At 40.6% G+C, this 17,609-nt stretch overlaps 1 protein-coding gene and 1 pseudogene across 1 annotated transcript in view; one reads left to right on the top strand and one right to left on the bottom strand.

The window, feature by feature from the left end:
• Positions 1-17,609, bottom strand: part of DISC1 (disrupted in schizophrenia 1) — a 493,957-nt gene that overhangs the window by 58,741 nt on the left and 417,607 nt on the right. Inside the window, exons 9-10 of the mRNA XM_006874175.1 lie at positions 17,223-17,231; positions 529-796 (exon numbers count right to left, since the gene is read on the bottom strand). Of these exons, the coding sequence (XP_006874237.1) occupies positions 529-796; positions 17,223-17,231 (277 nt within the window). The remainder of the gene's footprint in view (positions 1-528; positions 797-17,222; positions 17,232-17,609) is intronic.
• LOC102825186 lies at positions 4,631-5,563 on the top strand (annotated as a pseudogene).

Genomic DNA, 17,609 nt, shown 5'->3' with positions numbered 1-17,609 from the left:
GTTTATGCATTCCATTTCATTTTTGACAACTTCCAATTTTCCCAGATTCATCCTTCGTACATTCCATGTTTCGATTTTAAATGGATGTTTACAGCTGTTTCTCTTCATTTTAAATCGTGGCCCATCAGCAAATGAAGGTTCCTTGCGCTTTTCTCCCCTGAGCTTAAGTCTATTCACATCATCATGGTCAACTCTACTTTGAGGAGGCATTTTTTTTCCCAGTCACATTCTGAGTGCCTTCTCACCTTTACGGGAGCAGAAAGCCTCATCTTTCTCCTATGGAATAGCTGGTAGTTTTGAACTGCTGACTGTGAGATTAGCAGCCCAGTTCATAACTAAAATCAGTGCTAAATATGTCAAAATAGTCTACATTATTTTGTATCCATATTAAAAAGTTATTAAAACTTTTAAAGTTCTATGGCTAAGTGGGATGCTTATCGCATATGCACTGCTCCCACTTGGAGTCTGGTCTCAAAGCAGCCCCCAGAGGAGAAGCCACCTATGAGGCGATGCGGAAAGAACAGGTACCTCTTCCTGTCTGCTGACCAAACAGTGAGGAGACGGGATCTGCTGAGCCTTCCACTCATCATCTGCTTGCAAAGGGGTCTTCTTCTTGTCTTCTGAGGAGGGTAGAGGTGGTATGGCCATAGCGGCAGACATGGCAGCGCTCTCCAAGTCATTCCTCAGTCCCCTATCCTCGACACTCAGGCCATCACCGGCTTCTTTCAGCTGCATGCTCTGAATAAAGAGCTGACATGCTTCCAAGTCAGCTTCCCAGACTTTTTCAAGCAGTGGACTCTGGAAGCTAAGATGGAAGGTAAAGAAACATACAGAAATTAATTCAATGATATTTCTGCATGCCAAATCAATACCTACCTTTGTGGCTTTATGCTAGTTTATAACTTCATAATTAACATCTTACTTTCATATTGTGATGACTTACTTCAACCACAAGAGTCAGAGGGTGCAAATTTGTATACCATCAAGTAACAGTAAAATAAATGGTTGATTGTTTTTAGCTACTTGGTCTGTAGTGTCACTCAAGACCCTATACACATATCCAGATTCAGTGGTTCCCATATAACTCTTCTCCCTCCATGTCTGTGCTCCAAATATGGGGCTTTATTTGAGTCCCCAAATCTGCCCAACTGACCTTGACTTTACATGTGCTGTTTTTTCTGCTTAGACATTCCTTCCTATCACCTTACAGACTCCCCTGACCCCACACACCCCTAGTCCTTCATCTGTCTAAAGTGTATTATCTTCAGATCTCTGTTTCTGTACCCTTTCCTTGGGAGGAATTTTCACTGATGCCCAAACTAGAAACTTACAGCAGACTTCTTAGTATACTCTCTATTTTCCCTTCAGAGTATTTATGAAAATTCTCATTATTTTTAATATAATTCTTTGTTTTGTTTTTCTCTCAGAGTAGAACAACTGTCTAAGTTGTTCTTCATTCTATGACTAGAGTCTATCAACGTGGATCAGGCACTCAAATGCCTAAACGTCCAGCAGGTAGTACAAATGAGTGACGCAGGACCAAACACTCACTACTTTAGAGTAGATTTCCACTCATGGCAACCCTACAGGATACAGTACACCTGCTCCATATAGCTTCCAAGACTGTAGATCTTCATAGGAACAGATACCCTCACGTAGATTCTGAGAAGTAGCTGGTGGGTTTGAACTGTTGACCTTGTAACTAGTCTCCAGCACTTAACCCCAGGAGCCATCTTGAATCTAAACCATATCAACTGTTATCCACCCTCTTATTGGAAAGCAGTTGAGGAGCCTGGACTCTGGCTCTTCATCTTTTTACAGTCAGCAGCTTCTCAGCACAAGTGAACAAAAGCTCTGAAGACTATTGACTCAATGTTGACAAAAGTTATGATATTTTAGGGAAAGCTAAAATAGGACATAAAATATAATTTGCATTTGCTTCATCTATACATTCAGTTTATGGCTAGATATTTTCTTCAGACCTAGTTCTACTTAATAATTCTGTCTTCTACTGTGTCTAATCTGCAATTCAATTTATTTGTTGTTGTTGTTATGTGCCGTGGAGTCGGTTCTGACTCATAGCGACCCTGTGTACAGGGTTTCTGAGGTTGTAAATCTTTAAGGGAGCAGAAAGCCTCGTCTTTCTGCCACAGAACAGCTGGTAGTTACTGATATCTAAATTTCATATATTCTATTTTTCATCTCTAAAATCTATATTTGATTATTTTTGTGTATTATAGTTCTCTGATGAAATTCCCCATCATGTCTTTTTTTTTTTTTTTTTTTCTTAGACATATCAATCATAGTTATTTAAAAACCCTGGTCTATAAATCATGGATACTGAAAGAATGACACATTAAAGAAGATGAAATAATGGTTGAATTATTAGCTATGAATTTAAAAGTACTAACAAGACATCAAATACACATTTAGGATGCACTACAATCCTGGTGACTATAGGATAAAGCACTGGACCACAAGATCAGTCTGAACTTCAAGGTCAGTGGTTCAAACTCACCAAATGCTCCTTGGAAACCCTATTTAGGGTTACTATGAGTCGTAACAAACTCGACAGCACTTAACAACAACAATATTGGAAGTGAAGTAGACTTGAAATACTTATTAATGAAGATACAAAACCACAGCCCTTCAGTGTGATTGCATCTCAATGTATAGAAAATGGAAATCCTCATAAATGAACCAATAAATAACATCACGATAAACAGAAAAGGTTGATGTTGTCAAAGATTTCATTTTAGTTGGATCCACAATCAAGACTTACAGGAAAAATCAGACTACATACTGCATTAGGCAAATCTGCTGCAAAAGCCCTCTGTAAAATGTTAATGAGCAAAGCTGTGACTTTGAGGACTAAGGTGTGCTTAAATCAAGCCATTGAAAGATCACCTCATATATATGTGAAGACTGGATGACTGTAATAGAATCAATGCTTTTGAATTACGGCATTGTCAAAGAATATTGACAACACCATGGACTGCCAGAAGAATGAACAAATCTGTTGTGGAAGAATCATTGTGGGCTGCTCTTTGGAAGTGAGGGTGCTCAGACTTTGGCTTATACTTTGGACAAGTTGTCAGGAAAGACCAGTCCTTAGAGAAGGACATTGGTCAAGTAGAGGGTCAGCAAAGAAGAGAAGAGGAAGACACTCAACTCTGTGGACTGACACAGTGAAAACAATGTGCTCAAATATAACAATTGTGAGGATGGAACAGTACTGGGCAGTGTTTCCTTCTGCTGTACATGGAGTTGCTATGAGTCCGAAAAGACTTGACGTACTGAACAACAACATCAAAGAAGGAAATAAATCAATGAAAAAAGCCCATGTAAGCACATCAAAATGAATGAATGAACACCAAAGATGGAATAAAACTGTTAAAATAGCCAGAGAAGGGGAAAACACCTTAATTTTACAAAGAACAATAGTATGTGTGTTGTTGTTGTTGTTATGTGCCGTGGAGTCGGTTCCGACTCATAGTGACCCTGAACAGGGTTGCCGAGGCTATAAATCTTTACGAGAGCAGAAAGCCTCATCTTTCTCCCACAGAACAGCTGGCAGTTTTGAACTGCTGACTTTGCGCTTGCAACCCAGTTCGTAACCACTATGCTATCAGAGCTCCAATAGTATGTATGGGTGGTAGAAAAGGTGGAAGAAAACTTAGCCATGACCATCAAGTTGATTCCAACTCCTAACAACCCTATAGACCAGAGGAGAATGACTCCTTCGAGTTTCCGAGACTCTAAGTCTTAACCCAGAGTGCCACCAAGACTCCACGGTGGAACACAATAAAATTACATTTTTAAACTGTTGAATAGAAATAACTACTAAGCTAGAATTATATAATCATGTCAAAATCACTTAAAAACCAAAAGTAAAATAAAGATACATTGAAATAAGTAGGACCTGAGAGAATTTATGGCAACACAGCCACACTAAAGGGAATATATCCCAGGTGTAAGCAAGGACATTCTGAAAGGAATGAAGAACAATGGAAAAAGGGAGTATATGGGCAAATGTAATATTGATTGTACAAAACAACAATAATAATTTATTTGGGGGTCTAAAGGATACATAGAATTAAAATGCCTGAATTACAGTATTCTCAGATCTTTGCATTATCTATGAAGTGGTGTTTGTGTGCTGTTGAGTCAGTTTCAACTCATAGCGACCCTATACAGGGTTTCTGAGGCTGTAAATCTTTATAAGAGCAGAAAGCTTCCAAAAGCTGGTAGATTCAAACTGCTGCTGATCTTGCAGTTAGCTGTCCAATGCATAACCCACCACACCACGAGAACTCCTTTGTTATTGTTCAGTGCTGTCATTGAGACTGTTCTGACTTATAAGGACCTTGTATAGGGTTTCCAAGAACAGTTGGTGGGTTTGAACCACCGACCTTGAGGTTACCATTCCAATGCTCATCCTACAGTGCCATGCCAGAGAAAGGTCACTAACAAATCCATTTAAGAATTCAAAGCCTTCTATATGTTTTAACCTGGAAGTTAAAAGTAGGTATAACTAAAAAAACTAACATGGGGAAATAAGAAAAAATTAAACTTATAAATACCTCATTGATTAAATATTACTTTACTGAAATCAATAAAGGAGACAAGAATGAATGAACGTTCACAGATGGAGCAAATAGTAAGTTAGGAAGATGTATCTCTAAACGCATCAGCAATTATATTAAATATAGTTAGATAAATCTTGCATGTAAAAGACAAATGCGGAGAAGCAGATGCTACATCGGGTAGAGCAGGCAGGAACTGGAGTATGAGCGAACCACGGCAGGGATCACCACCATCATCACCATCATCACCATCATCGAGGCGGTGACAAGATCCAGGTTCTGCAGCAGACGGCCTATGATGCCAAGGAGAGGGCCGAACGCCTCCAGCGGGAAGTGGAGGGAGAAAAGCGGGCCCAGGAACACGCTGAGGCAGAGGTGGCCTCCTTGAACCATGGGATCCAGCTGGTTGAAAAGGAGTTGGACAGTGCTCAGGAGTGCTTGGCCACTGCCATACAAAAGCTGGAGGAGGCAGAGAAAGCTGCTGATGAAAGCGAGCGAGGTATGAAGGTTACTGAAAACCAAGCCTTAAAAGATGAAGAAAAGATGGAACTCCAGGAAATCCAGCTCAAGGAGCTAAGCACATTGCAGAAGAGGCAGATCAGAAGTATGAGAAGGTGGCTCATAAGTTGGTGATTATTGAAGGGGACTTGGAACCCACAGAAGAGAGAGCTGAGTTGGCAGAATCCTGTTGCCAAGAAACAAATGAGCAGATCAGACTGATGGACCTGAACCTGAAGTGTCTGAGTGCTGGTGAAGAAAAGTACTCTCAAAAAGAAGACAAATATGAGGAAGAGATTAAGATTCTTACTGATTAACCCAAGGAGGCTGAGAGCCGTGCTGAGTTTGCTGAGAGATCAGTAGGCAAGCTGGAAAAGACAATTGATGATTTGGAAGATAAACTGAAATGCACCAAAGAGGAGTACCTCTGTACACAAAGGATGCTGGACCAGACTCTGCTTGACCTGAATGAGTTGTAGAGCACTCCAGTCCTGCCCTGCAGCTGCTCCTCCCCTTGATCCTGACTCCACCTGAGGCCAGCCTGCCCCTAGCTGACCTTTAAACTGAGGGCCAATCTTTAACTGGAAGGCTGCTTTCTCCTCGCTAGCCATCTACCCTCCCCATCAATCACGTCTTTTTTTTTTTTTTTTGTCTGCCAAATTGTCGCTGCCTCTCCCCAGAGATCCCAACTGTGCCTAGGGGGCTGAGCACCTTTGGGAACATTTAAGAGAACATGAGCACATTGCAAGTGTCTTTAAAAGCATGGTGTTATGTATACATTTTGTAACTGACTTTTTTGTTATAGCACCATATGTAACACATTTCAAATGACTCCACAGCTGTGAAGCAGCAATGTAACCCCTTGCTTTTGGAAAGTAACTTTGCAGGTTAATACATATTGCCCTCTTCACAGAGGAGGGAAAGAAGTATGTGTCTGCTTTACTGAGAGCCAAACATAGCCAAGGGAAAGACTCTACTCTGGGAATCCTCATTGCTCTGGACAAAGCACCTGCCAAACCAGAAAGGAGATTCCAGGAGGAGTTATTAGCCCAGAAAAAAAAAAAAAAAAAAAAAAAATATTTTTTTAAAGTGCTGTTCAGGTTTTCAACGTTAAGGTAGCTTGGTGCAAGGTTATTTTTATTTTATTTTGTCAGAAGTGACCAAACAAATTAATATGATGAGACCTCTGTGTGAGATTGTATCATTAACCCATCCTTTCTCCACTCCCTTCCGAACTACTCACAGGATGGATCATGAGTCAGTCTCTTGGGTGACCACTTATTTGCTCTTCTGCCTTCTTTTTTAAAAGAAAGAAAAAATGGTTTGCCACTGATTTAGCCATATGAAACTCATCTTGTTACCTTATTCTGGGTCTGAAGCTGCTGCTTCTCAAACTGCCATCTCAGGGTGCTTTGTATCAGTCAGTGTTGGAGAAACAGGTGGAGTAGTGTGCCTTTTGAGTATTTATCAGCATTATAAAAAGAGTAACATTGCCTGCTCAGGGCAGAGGCCAAGGACAATGTAACAGAAGGTCCAAGGACCAGAGAGAGACCTGACTATGGACATTGCTAAGGAGGCACTGTCTGGACCAAAGAACTGTGTCCTGAACACTCTTGATCCTGAAATGCAATCTGTTAACTTCCCAAATAAAGCCCATCATTGTGAGTATGGCCTGAGAGTTTTGTGTGGCCAATGCATAGGATTTTTCCAACCCAGCTGAGAAGTGGAAAGCGCTGTGGGAGGTATCAGAATTGGCAAAGGAGGGAAGATGATGGAGGCATGTCTGAGCACTGCCTCAGAGGAATTGACCTTGGGTTGACTTAGAATTTGATTCTTTTTCCCTTTTGTGAAGTCAGAGGAAGTCCAGCACCACACCAGGACTCCAAAAGAGGAGGAGGAGTAGACAACATAAAGTAAAAGAGGAGTTGTTGTCCTGTTAAGTGCTGTCGAGTCAGTTCTGATGACAGTCACCCTGTATAGGATTTTTAAGGAGTGGTTGGTAGGTTAGAACCTCTAACCTCCTGGTCAGCAGTATGGTGTCTATCCTACACTGCCACACCAGGACTCCAAAAGAGGAGCGGTGGGGGTAGTTATGTGCTTTGGAGTTGGTTCCGACTCTTAGCGACCCTGAACAGGGTTTCTGAGGCTGTAAATCTTTACAGGAGCAGAAAGCCTCATCTTTCTCACATGGTACAGCTGGTAGTTTCGAACTGATGACCTTGTGGTTTGCAGCCTGATTCATAACCACTACGCTACCAAAGCTCCTTAAAAGAGTAGTAGTAGTAGCAATATATATGTATAAAAGTTCTCAAATTTTTACAACCAGGAGACAACGAATTCAATCTTACATGTGCATGTATGGTTTCTAAGATATGATCATTGTGGGCTGTATTTTATGATTCTCATGTTATTACATAAGGATTATTGATTGATTGAAAAAAATGGTTAATTCTTCCCAAGATTCAACTTTGGATAGTGGCAACAAAAGGCATTTTAGAAAAGAACAGTGACGTTAGGGATCATCAACAGCATTATCATCATCACTATCAGCATTGCTAAGCTATATTAGTCATTTAATTCTCAACAAAAACCTAATAAAGTAGATGGCATTAATACATTGTGGTGATTTTGAAACATATATTCAAATGTTTTGGCATTTCTACAGTTGAGTAGTAGAGTCCATGTCCTCGGCTCTTGAATCCAGGCTGGACTATGACTTTCTCGTAACAAGTAAAATTCACAGGGAAAAACACGATGTACCTTCCAAGATTAGGCCAGAAAAGGTCTTTTGAGATGCTAGTTCTTTTGAGATGCTTCCTCAGAAGCCACCACATGCGAAACAAGAGGTTTGTCCATCCTGAGATCACCTTGCTGTCTACATGTAGGTACTGTGGTCAAGAGCCCCAGCTGAGCTCCTAGCTGACCACTATCACCTGCTAGCCATATGAGATGCCATCTTGAATATTTAACTCAGATGAGCTGACATCAGACTGCAACCCCAAAGGAGACCCCCAAGTGAGAACAAAAATAAAAGTTCTCCATTTTATGGATTTCTGGTGTGGTGTTGTAGGATCAGCACTGGACTGAGATCCACAAGGTCGGCAGTTCACACCCACCAGCTTTTCCTCGGAAATCCTATACAGACAGGCTTGGCTATGAGTCAGAATCGACTCGATGACACATAGCAACCACAGTATTTTACAAATGAGGAAACAAAGGCAGAGATCAGAGGTTTCTTTTGAAAATAAGCTTTCCTAGCTTCCTTCTCCTATTGTAGATAAGTCAATCAGCCACAGAGCTTAGAAATTCTTTTCAATTTTCCAACCTATTCAAAACTCAAAAGATAAAGGTTTGTGGGATTTTGTTTTGTTTCATTTTTCTAAGTTACTCAGTAGTACACCAGGGTAGGAACTTGGTGTGGTGCTGTGGGTCAATGAACTTGACTGCAAAGTCATTTGAACCCCAAAGTTGTGGTTCAAGCTCACCAGCTGCTCCTTGGAAATGCTATACCAGGTTGCTATAAGTCGGAACCAACTCATTGGCTCTTGACAACTACAACAACACGAGGGTAAGAAAGTAAAGAGAATACCACCAGAAATAATTAGATACATAATTATCTGAAGCAAGTATTGAACATTAAATTTCAAGACATACAACCAAAGTCATGAGAGATCTCCACCAAATCAACTCCTCCTCGTAATTTCTCTATTTGTATTCTTAGACTTTTCATTCTTGCAATCATTCTGGCTTGATCAGAGTCTCTCGCCCCATTAGAAATATGTCCTTTGAGAACAAGGACAATCTGTCATGTCCAGTGCTCTGTCCCCAGTGTCTATAGCACATGGCTGACACAACAGACACTCAACACATGCCATACTAAGAGAGTGACTTGAATAAGGTCCAGAAATTGTGGTAATTTTTAACATTTTTATTTCCTTTAGGCCCTTGGTTTAACCAGAGTTCATAAACTGAGAATATTATTCAATTCCATTTTTCTACATTTGAAAATTACAATTAATGATTACTCTTTCCGCCTCAAAATACTTCTCTCTTCGAATCAATTTCATCTATTGTTGTTCCAGAATCTCTAATGATTCTCATTGCTTACCAAATAGAGAACAACCTTCCAAGGGCTTTCCCAGGATGGCCCAGCCCCCGCTCTGACTTCGCTCTGTGTTCTCATATGCTGCTTGAAAGGACCACTATTTCCAGGACAAATGCATGCATTTCCATTAGAGATGATGATGTCTTAGGCTTTTTCTTCTCCATAATCACCACTCCTTATAACTTAACCAATTCATCAGGGCCCGTCTCAAATATCACTTTAAAGAACGCCTCCCTGATCCCCACAGTCATATATAATCTCTACTATGTCTGGTTATTGGTCCTGGTGTGGTACTTCAGGCTAAGGCGCTGGACTGCAAGGTTGGTTTGAACTGAAATTTCAGCAGTTCAAGTTCACTAGCCACTCCTAGGAAACCCTTCACAGGATCGCTATGAGTCAGAACTGACTCAACGGCACTTAACAACAACATTTCTAAACTCATATGGCATTTAGTAATATTCTTATGGCAGTTGTTAGATTCTGCCTTGATTTCTACTTTTTATGGTTACATGCCTTCTTCTACTATATGTACTCAGTGAGGTTTGAGAATAGCTGTGTGGGTTAATACACTGGACTGCAACATCAGATTGAACCACACAGTCGGTGAATCCAGATCCTCAGAAACCCTACATAGGGTTGCTATAAATTGGAACCAACTCAATGGCACTTAACAACATGAAGTCTATAGTCTAGCAAGGTGTTACCTACTATAGGAACTTAATATGCATTTAACTAATTGAATGCACTTTCATGGAGTTACAGCTAAAGGACTCTTTTCATCTGAAGCAAAGAAAACAATTAAGTTTAAAAATATCCACCGTAACAAAGGTTAATAGGGGAAAGCTTCTTTGAATAGTGGTCCCAATGGACTGATAACATTAAAACTCTGAGTCTCGGAATAGTTTTCAATTTGCCACTCTGCTTTGACAGTGTAGTATTTGGCTTTTAAGCTGTTCAATAATGAAATAAAATTTTAATTATTTGACTATAATTTTGAAAGCAAAGAAAATCTTCCTAAGCAAGACACAAAACCTGGAAATCAAAACAGGGAACAAGTGATAATCTGAAGACATGGAAACGTAAACTTCTGCATGGCAAAATGTCACAAATGAGTGTCAAAATACAAATGACATATTGGTGGTGGTGGTTATGTGACGTGGAGTCGGTTCTGACTCATAGCAACCCTGTACAGGGTTTCCGAGGCTGTAAATCTTTATGGGAGTAGAAAGCCTCATCTTTCATTGTTGTTGTTGTTGTTGTTATGTGCCATGAGTCGGTTCCGACCCATAGCGACCCTGTATAGGGTTTCCGAGGGTGTAAATTTTACGGGAGTAGAAAGCCTCATCTTTCTCCCGCGGAGCAGCTGGTAGTTTCGAACCACTGACCTTAAGGTTCGCAGCCCAATTCGTAACCACTACACTACCAGAGCTCCTTACATTAGGAAAAAATATTTGTAATATAGCAAAGTCTATGAGTAAAATTATTTAATCTATAAGTAGTTGTGAAAATCAATTACAATTTTATTTTAAATCCCCAAAGAAAAAAGGTGGAGTATGTAGAAGACCTCTTTTAAGTATTGAAGAGCAAAGATGTCAGCTTGAAGACTAAGGTGTGCCTGACCCACACCACGGTATTTTCAATAACCTCATATGCATGTGAAAGCTGCACAGTGAATAAGGAAGACCACAGAAGAATTGATGCTTTTGAGTTATGGTGTTGGAGGAGAATATTGAAAGTGCCACGGGCTGCCAAAAGAACCAATATATCTGTGTTGGAAGAAGTGCAGCCAGTGTGCTCCTAAGAGGTCAGCAAGGCCAAACTTTATCTCTCATACTTGGGACATATTGTCAGGAGAGACCAGTCACTGGAGAAGCATATCATGTTTGGTAAGGTGGAGGGTCAGAGAAAAAGAGGAAGACCCCAGACGAGATGGATTGGCAAATTGGCAGCATCAATGGGGTCAAGCATGGCAACAATAGTGAGGCTGGCCCAGGATCGGGTAACATTTCGTTCTGTTGTACATAGAGTCGCTATGAGTAGGTAAAGACTCGATGGCATCTAACAACAACAACATGTAGAATAAAAAGAAACATTATTTGTGGTCCATAAATCTATGAAAAAATGATCAGCCTCATTCAAAATAAAGATATGCAAATTAGGAAATGAATGCTTGAGAGGTGGATAGTGCAGGGTTTTAGAGGCAGAAGGATAGATTAGTACTCCTATCCTGAAAGAGTTATAAATGCACATGCTCTTTGAGCTAGCATTTGCAGACACTTACCCTACAATATATTCAGATAACAACAAAAAGGAATGAGAAAATGAATAGCAACTGCCGCAAGAGTAATGATTAGAAACAACTGAATGGAGAAACCTGAAGTCAACCAAATTTATTGTTACATACTGTGCAAACATTTACAACAGAAGACTGAGCTGTATCTTTGACTATGGAAAGATCTCCAAGGTTAATTAAACAAGAAAACAAGCACAGAATGGTTTTCTAGTATGACACCACTGGAATCTTTTAAGTGTAACAAAAGGACAGGCATATATATATATACACACATATATGACCATGCATGAATATAATATTTCTGGAAGGATATACTTGAAGCTCTTAACCGTTTCCTCATGGTTGGGGGATGAGACAATGAGGCTTTTATTTTATATTTTGTTCCTTTTATTTATTTTTTTAAAAAATAAGTCACATATATCTTTTACTTTTATAAGAAAGAAATGCAAAATGATACTTTGTTCACTTCCTTTCCTCTCGTCATTTTGCCAAAATGTGTATCATCCTTAACTGTGGTGGGTTTGCTTTTTATTTAATGTTTTGTTATGAATTATGTGATAGTTTACATAGGACAACATTAGCTCTACATTCATCCTATCGTATATCGTTTCATTGCCATGGTTAGAATCCCCTCCATGCATCATCAACTTAACCGTGGTCTTGATTTGGGCCTCAAGCTTGATCCGTGTACACTAAAAGTCAGGGGAACAGGCACAAATAGGAGTACTTCAGGACAAGAATCACATTTAGCTCCCGAGGACTCAGGGACAAATGGAAACACACGTTGATACTGAGAACAGTCAAAGAATTTTAGAGGGAAACAGGAATAAAACAAGGAGAGAGCATGCCTGTGGTAAACTGCCTCTCAGCTTATCTCCTGGACACATTTTAAGTCTAGTCAGAAAGAAATGGAGCTGGCCAACGCAGAACTACAGGTGACATCTAGCATACTTCCAACATCTCAAAATGAGGCTTTCCAACAAGAGCTCAGTAAGAAATGCCATGAAAATGTGATGGAAAATGGGCCTGCTAACAACTCACACCTAAAATATTCTATTTCACAAAGAGGTAGGCCAGGATTGCATGATCTTTCTGTTGGAAAGAGAAAATGCCAAAATGTCCCTTAACCATACTATGTTTCAGGGAGAACAGTAAGAGCAGCTAACAAAAAAGCCAGTCTATATGCATGATTCCAGCCACGTGGTTAGGCTAGACTCTTGCTATGAAAACTGCAGAAAGCAGTCGGGACGAAGACAAGCCAAGCATCTCAGGTAAGTCCTGTCAATCCATGCTATGCACTAACCGAAGAGGGTGCAAATGTTGCCTCCAAGCTGACAAGCTCAGGAGACTTCTGTGACACAGTTGGGAGCAGTAAGAGGAAAGCATCCCAGAACCTTGTGCCCCAGTAAACAGCCTACTTCCAAGGAAGAAAGGTTTAACTGTTGAAAAGAAGTAGACTAGGTCATCTGCACATCTTCATCTGGAAGTGAGCACAGGGAAAGCGAGCATGGCAGAGGAATTTCTAATGTGTGAAATAGATGTGGATCATGTCCCCATGACTGAGTAAACTCATGTGCTTCACAATTGATAAGCCACACCGAGAGAAGGAAAGAGAAGATGGACACACAGGTCTTCTGTCTGACAGCTTCCCAGTAGTCCTCCATGCACACAGAGGGGACAAGGGAAAGGGGAATGTGGCAAGAATACCAAAGAACAACCATGTCTCTCACTTGCCTCGCAGGGCTTCTGCAGTACAAGCGTCATAAATGGGGAAGGAGGTTAGGAGGCTCAAGAAGTCTGTTGTCCTTGTCCAAGGGCCTTCTGCAGGGCCAGGGCTTTCTCCTTTGTACCTGAAGGACAGGTCCTTGGAGACTCAGTGGGACCTCCTGTGTGTACGGCATGAGGTAGATCTCCATGAAGAGTGAGCTAATGGAGCCTCAGGAATATTCTTTCTTTACCCCATAATTCAGAGTCCTGAAGTTTCACACTAGATTCATACTTCTGAATCTAGGAAAATTGGAAATTGTCAAAAATGAAACGGAAGGCATAAAAATCAATGTCCTAGGTATTGGTGAGCTAAAATGGACTGGTATTGGCCACAGTGAATCAGATAATCAGAGTTGGCTAGCTGGGAACAACAAATAAAAGAATAATGATGCCACATTCATTGTCAAAAAGAACATTTCAAGATCTATCTTGAAGTATACTGTTCCATGTGATAAAATCCATATGCCAACAGGGAAGACTGGCCTAATGTGGCATTGTAGGGTGAGCACTGAACTGCAAGGACAATTTGAACCACACGATGATCACTTGTGCTTTAATAACTTTACAAAGACTTTTGACTGCATGGATCATGTGGGGACAAACAACGGGTAACAATGCGAAGAATGAGTATTCCAGAGCACTTACTTGTGGTCATGAGGAAAGTATACATAGACCAAAGGGCAGTAGTCATTGGAACAGAGCAAGGGGATACTGAATGGTTTAAAATCAGGAAAGGTATGTGCTAGGGATGTATGCTTTCATCATACTTATTCAATCTGTATGCTGAGCAAATAATTCAAGAAACTGGATTACATGAAGAAGAACGTGGCATCGGGATTGGAGGAAGACTCATTAACACCCTGTGATATGCAGACGGCTTGCTGGAAGTGAAGAGGACTTAAAATTCTTTCTGATGAGGATCAAAGACCACAGCCTTTAGTATGGGATGCATCTCAATGTAAATAAAACAAGAATGCTCACCACTGGACCAATAAATCATATCACTATAAATTGAGATAAGATTGAAGCTATCAAAGGCTTCATTTTCCTTGGTTTCACAATCATGAAAACAGCATCAAGAAATCAAATGATGCATTGCAAATCTTCTGCACAAGACCTCTTCAAAGTGATCAAAAGCAAAGATACCACTTTAAGGACTAAAGGGCACCTGACCCAAGCCATGGTATTTTCAATGGCCTCATATACATCTAGAAGGTGGAGAATGAATAAAGAAGATGGTTGAAGAATTGATGTATTTGAGTTCTGGTGTTAGAGAAGAGTACTGAAAGTACCGTGGACTGCCAGAAGAACAAACAAATCTGTGTTGGAAAAAGTACAGCCAGAATACACCTTAGAAGCCAGGATGGTGAGATTTCATCTCTCATACTTCAGACATGAGGGACAAGTCCCTAGAGGAGGACATTGTGCTTAATAAAGTGGAGAGTCAGTGGGAAAGAGGAATTCCCTCAATGTATTGACATAGTGGCAGCAGTAATGGGCTCAATTATAACAAAGATTGTGAGGATGGTGTAGGACCAGGCAGTGTTTCGCTCTGATATACAACGTCGCTATGAGTTGCAACCAACTGGATAACACTCAACAAAATCAACAATCCAATAGTTTTGCCCAGACTTGAAGTCATTGAAGGTGAATAGTGTTCACTGTGGAAGTCAGAATGATTGGAAAACGAGTAGAATCAGTGGGGAGGGAGGAGACTGTACCTGTCACCCTCTGGGCCTACCTCTAGAAGCGCAATGTACTTCACATTCCAGCCTGGATGCTTGGGAGTGGCATTTCTGTAGAGCAGTTGACTTCAGGGGTCTGGCAGGAGGTTTGAAGTCCAGCTCCACTTCTTACTGGCTCTTCAACCATGGCCACATTACTTAGCTTCCTGGGGCCTCTACTTCCACAGAATAAGAATAGTAACTTTCACCTTTTTCAAAGGATCATTAAAAGGGTTGTTGTTGTTAAGTGGTGTTCAGTCACTTCGGGCTCATAGCGACCCTACATAGGGTTTCTGAGCAGTGGTTGGTGGGTTTGAGCCATTGATCTTGTGGTGAGCAGTCCAGTGCTTATCCTACAGTACCATACTATAGCCCAATGAGAGAATTACACAGTTAATATTTGGAAAGTATGCATGTTGTGGGTTTTATGAAATAAAGCCCACTATTTTTGGATTAAGAAGCTCTGGTAGCGTAGTGGTTACGAATCAGGCTGCGAACTACAAGGTCAGCAGTTCGAAACTACCAGCTGTTCTGCGGGAGAAAGATGAGGCTTTCTACTCCCATAAAGATTTACAGCCTTGGAAACCCTGTACAGGGTCGCTATGAGTTGGAACCGACTCCACGGCACATAACAACAACAACATTTTTGGATTGTGGAATCATTTGCATCCATAATTCAAACTGACCAGAGTTTTGGTGCATGAGGAAGCTTTTAAAGTTCAAGGAAAAATTCCATTCTTTTAATTACATTTTTTCATGAACATTTTGATGCCTCCTCATACATGACAGGAGGTTTTGTGGTACTTTTCAAGATACCTTTGGGATTCGAGGCTAACTCAGTACACACACCTAAGACTACAATGACCACTTGAGTTGAGGGTCTTCCCCTAACAGCTAAGACAAAGGTACCTGGAATTCCCTGTACCCAAGCTTTTTTTCTTTTTAAAGAGAAATATTTTTTCTTCATTCTGGAGCTCATCTACCACCTGTGAGAAACTGGCTAGAAAAGCGAGGAAGGCCAAATGAACTAATTTGATTTATGGGGAGTTAGAGTGGCACTTTAATATTTATGCATATAAACATCAGATGAAAGCTTTATTGGTGACTTCTAGCAGCAAGATTCACTGGTAAGTATTGTTAATACAGAGCATAGAGTATACCTATAATCCCGGGCTCTGCTTCCAGCTGACAAGGAGGAAAATGCAGCTGAGTACAGGATGCGGCTGTCTTGGTGGACCTAGTGCTAAGAAGAGGGTATCTACGATCTACAGTTAGAACCTGAAAGTCTTAGAGTTAAACTGTGCATCAGTGTCTCTGTCTCCAGTAGACAAAGTATCATAAAAGCTGAAATCTAAATTGAAGTCTAAAAATAGCACGATAAAATGATTTCCTTCTTTCACTTCACCAGAACGAGCAGGCTGACATCAATATCTGGAGGACACAACAGACTTCTTAGAGTTTCTGTGGAAAGATGATTATATAACTGCCCTTTTCTGAGAGCACACTGACTGCTCCAGAAAAGGAAGGAAGGAAGGCAATTATGCTGTTGCTGGAAACCAATAATGGATATTTGATGATGACTATTAATGGGCGGACAGAGACACAGTGCTGTGTAGCAACCAACCACTAAGTGAATTTGGATGAGATTCCATGAGGGGGATTAATTTTTTGTTTTCTTTTCATCTCTTAGCCAGTCATGTGAATGTGACACAAAACTTTAAGCATGGCCTGTCACATCTTCTCAATATTGAGTCACTGCACTATGGTTACATTTTCCCCACTGGATACACCCAGTGACAGGCTCCTTGCTGTGGGAATTGTTTTCCCTTTGATTCTAAATGTGAAGTGGTGCTGGAGAGGACTCACTTGTCAGATGTAGGAAATTAATGTTCAAGGAATCAGAAAGATATTTATAGCAAATATTTACTCCTCTGGTTGTTTCCTACTGATAGTGAACATACATTATCTAATCTGAAGGATGCTGAATTTATTAACCGCTGTGAACAAAGAGATGCTAAGACTTATTCTAAAGAAAACAAGAGTATCAATTCCTTCATCCCTTCAGCCCCTGGTGAAAACATTACTATGGCTTGAAGTCCACTGATCACAAGAGGATAAAGGAGACTGTGCAGAATTGGGAGGAGGAGACTGCGCTAAACCAGAAACAAGCTCCACTCTGCTGGTTAACCAAGCCACTGGGTTTTTAATGGAATGTCTCCAACACTGACAAAGCTGCATCCTAAACTGACCACTTGCAACTCTAGGTCACGAGGTAGGGCAAGCTGAAAACCATCAGGACTGCATGAGGAGATGCTGGGAGAGAAGAAAATTAATGCATATCACGCTTTCTGAGACTGGCTGGTTCTAGGCACTTTTCATGCATCTTTCAGTTAGTTCACTGTGATGTGAGAATTACTATCATCTCAACTTTACAGATCAGGATGTGAGCTCAAGAGAATCCAATATTTGTTCAGTTAAACAGCTAGCTAGTTGGTGGGTCTGGTATTGGATTCCCAAGTGATGACAAAACTCATGTTTGAATCGTGCTGGATTTTAATTTATTTTATGAGTAACAATTCAGAGTCTCCTTTTTCACATAGGAAACACACGTCTTATTTTAGTCAGAAACCAAATAA

The sequence above is a fragment of the Chrysochloris asiatica genome, unplaced genomic scaffold, assembly GCF_000296735.1.
Source record: "Chrysochloris asiatica unplaced genomic scaffold, ChrAsi1.0 scaffold00265, whole genome shotgun sequence".
NCBI classification, from domain to species: Eukaryota; Metazoa; Chordata; class Mammalia; order Afrosoricida; family Chrysochloridae; genus Chrysochloris; species Chrysochloris asiatica.
The sequence above is the reverse complement of the archived record's forward strand: the minus strand, read 5'-3'. Positions and strand labels throughout refer to the sequence as shown.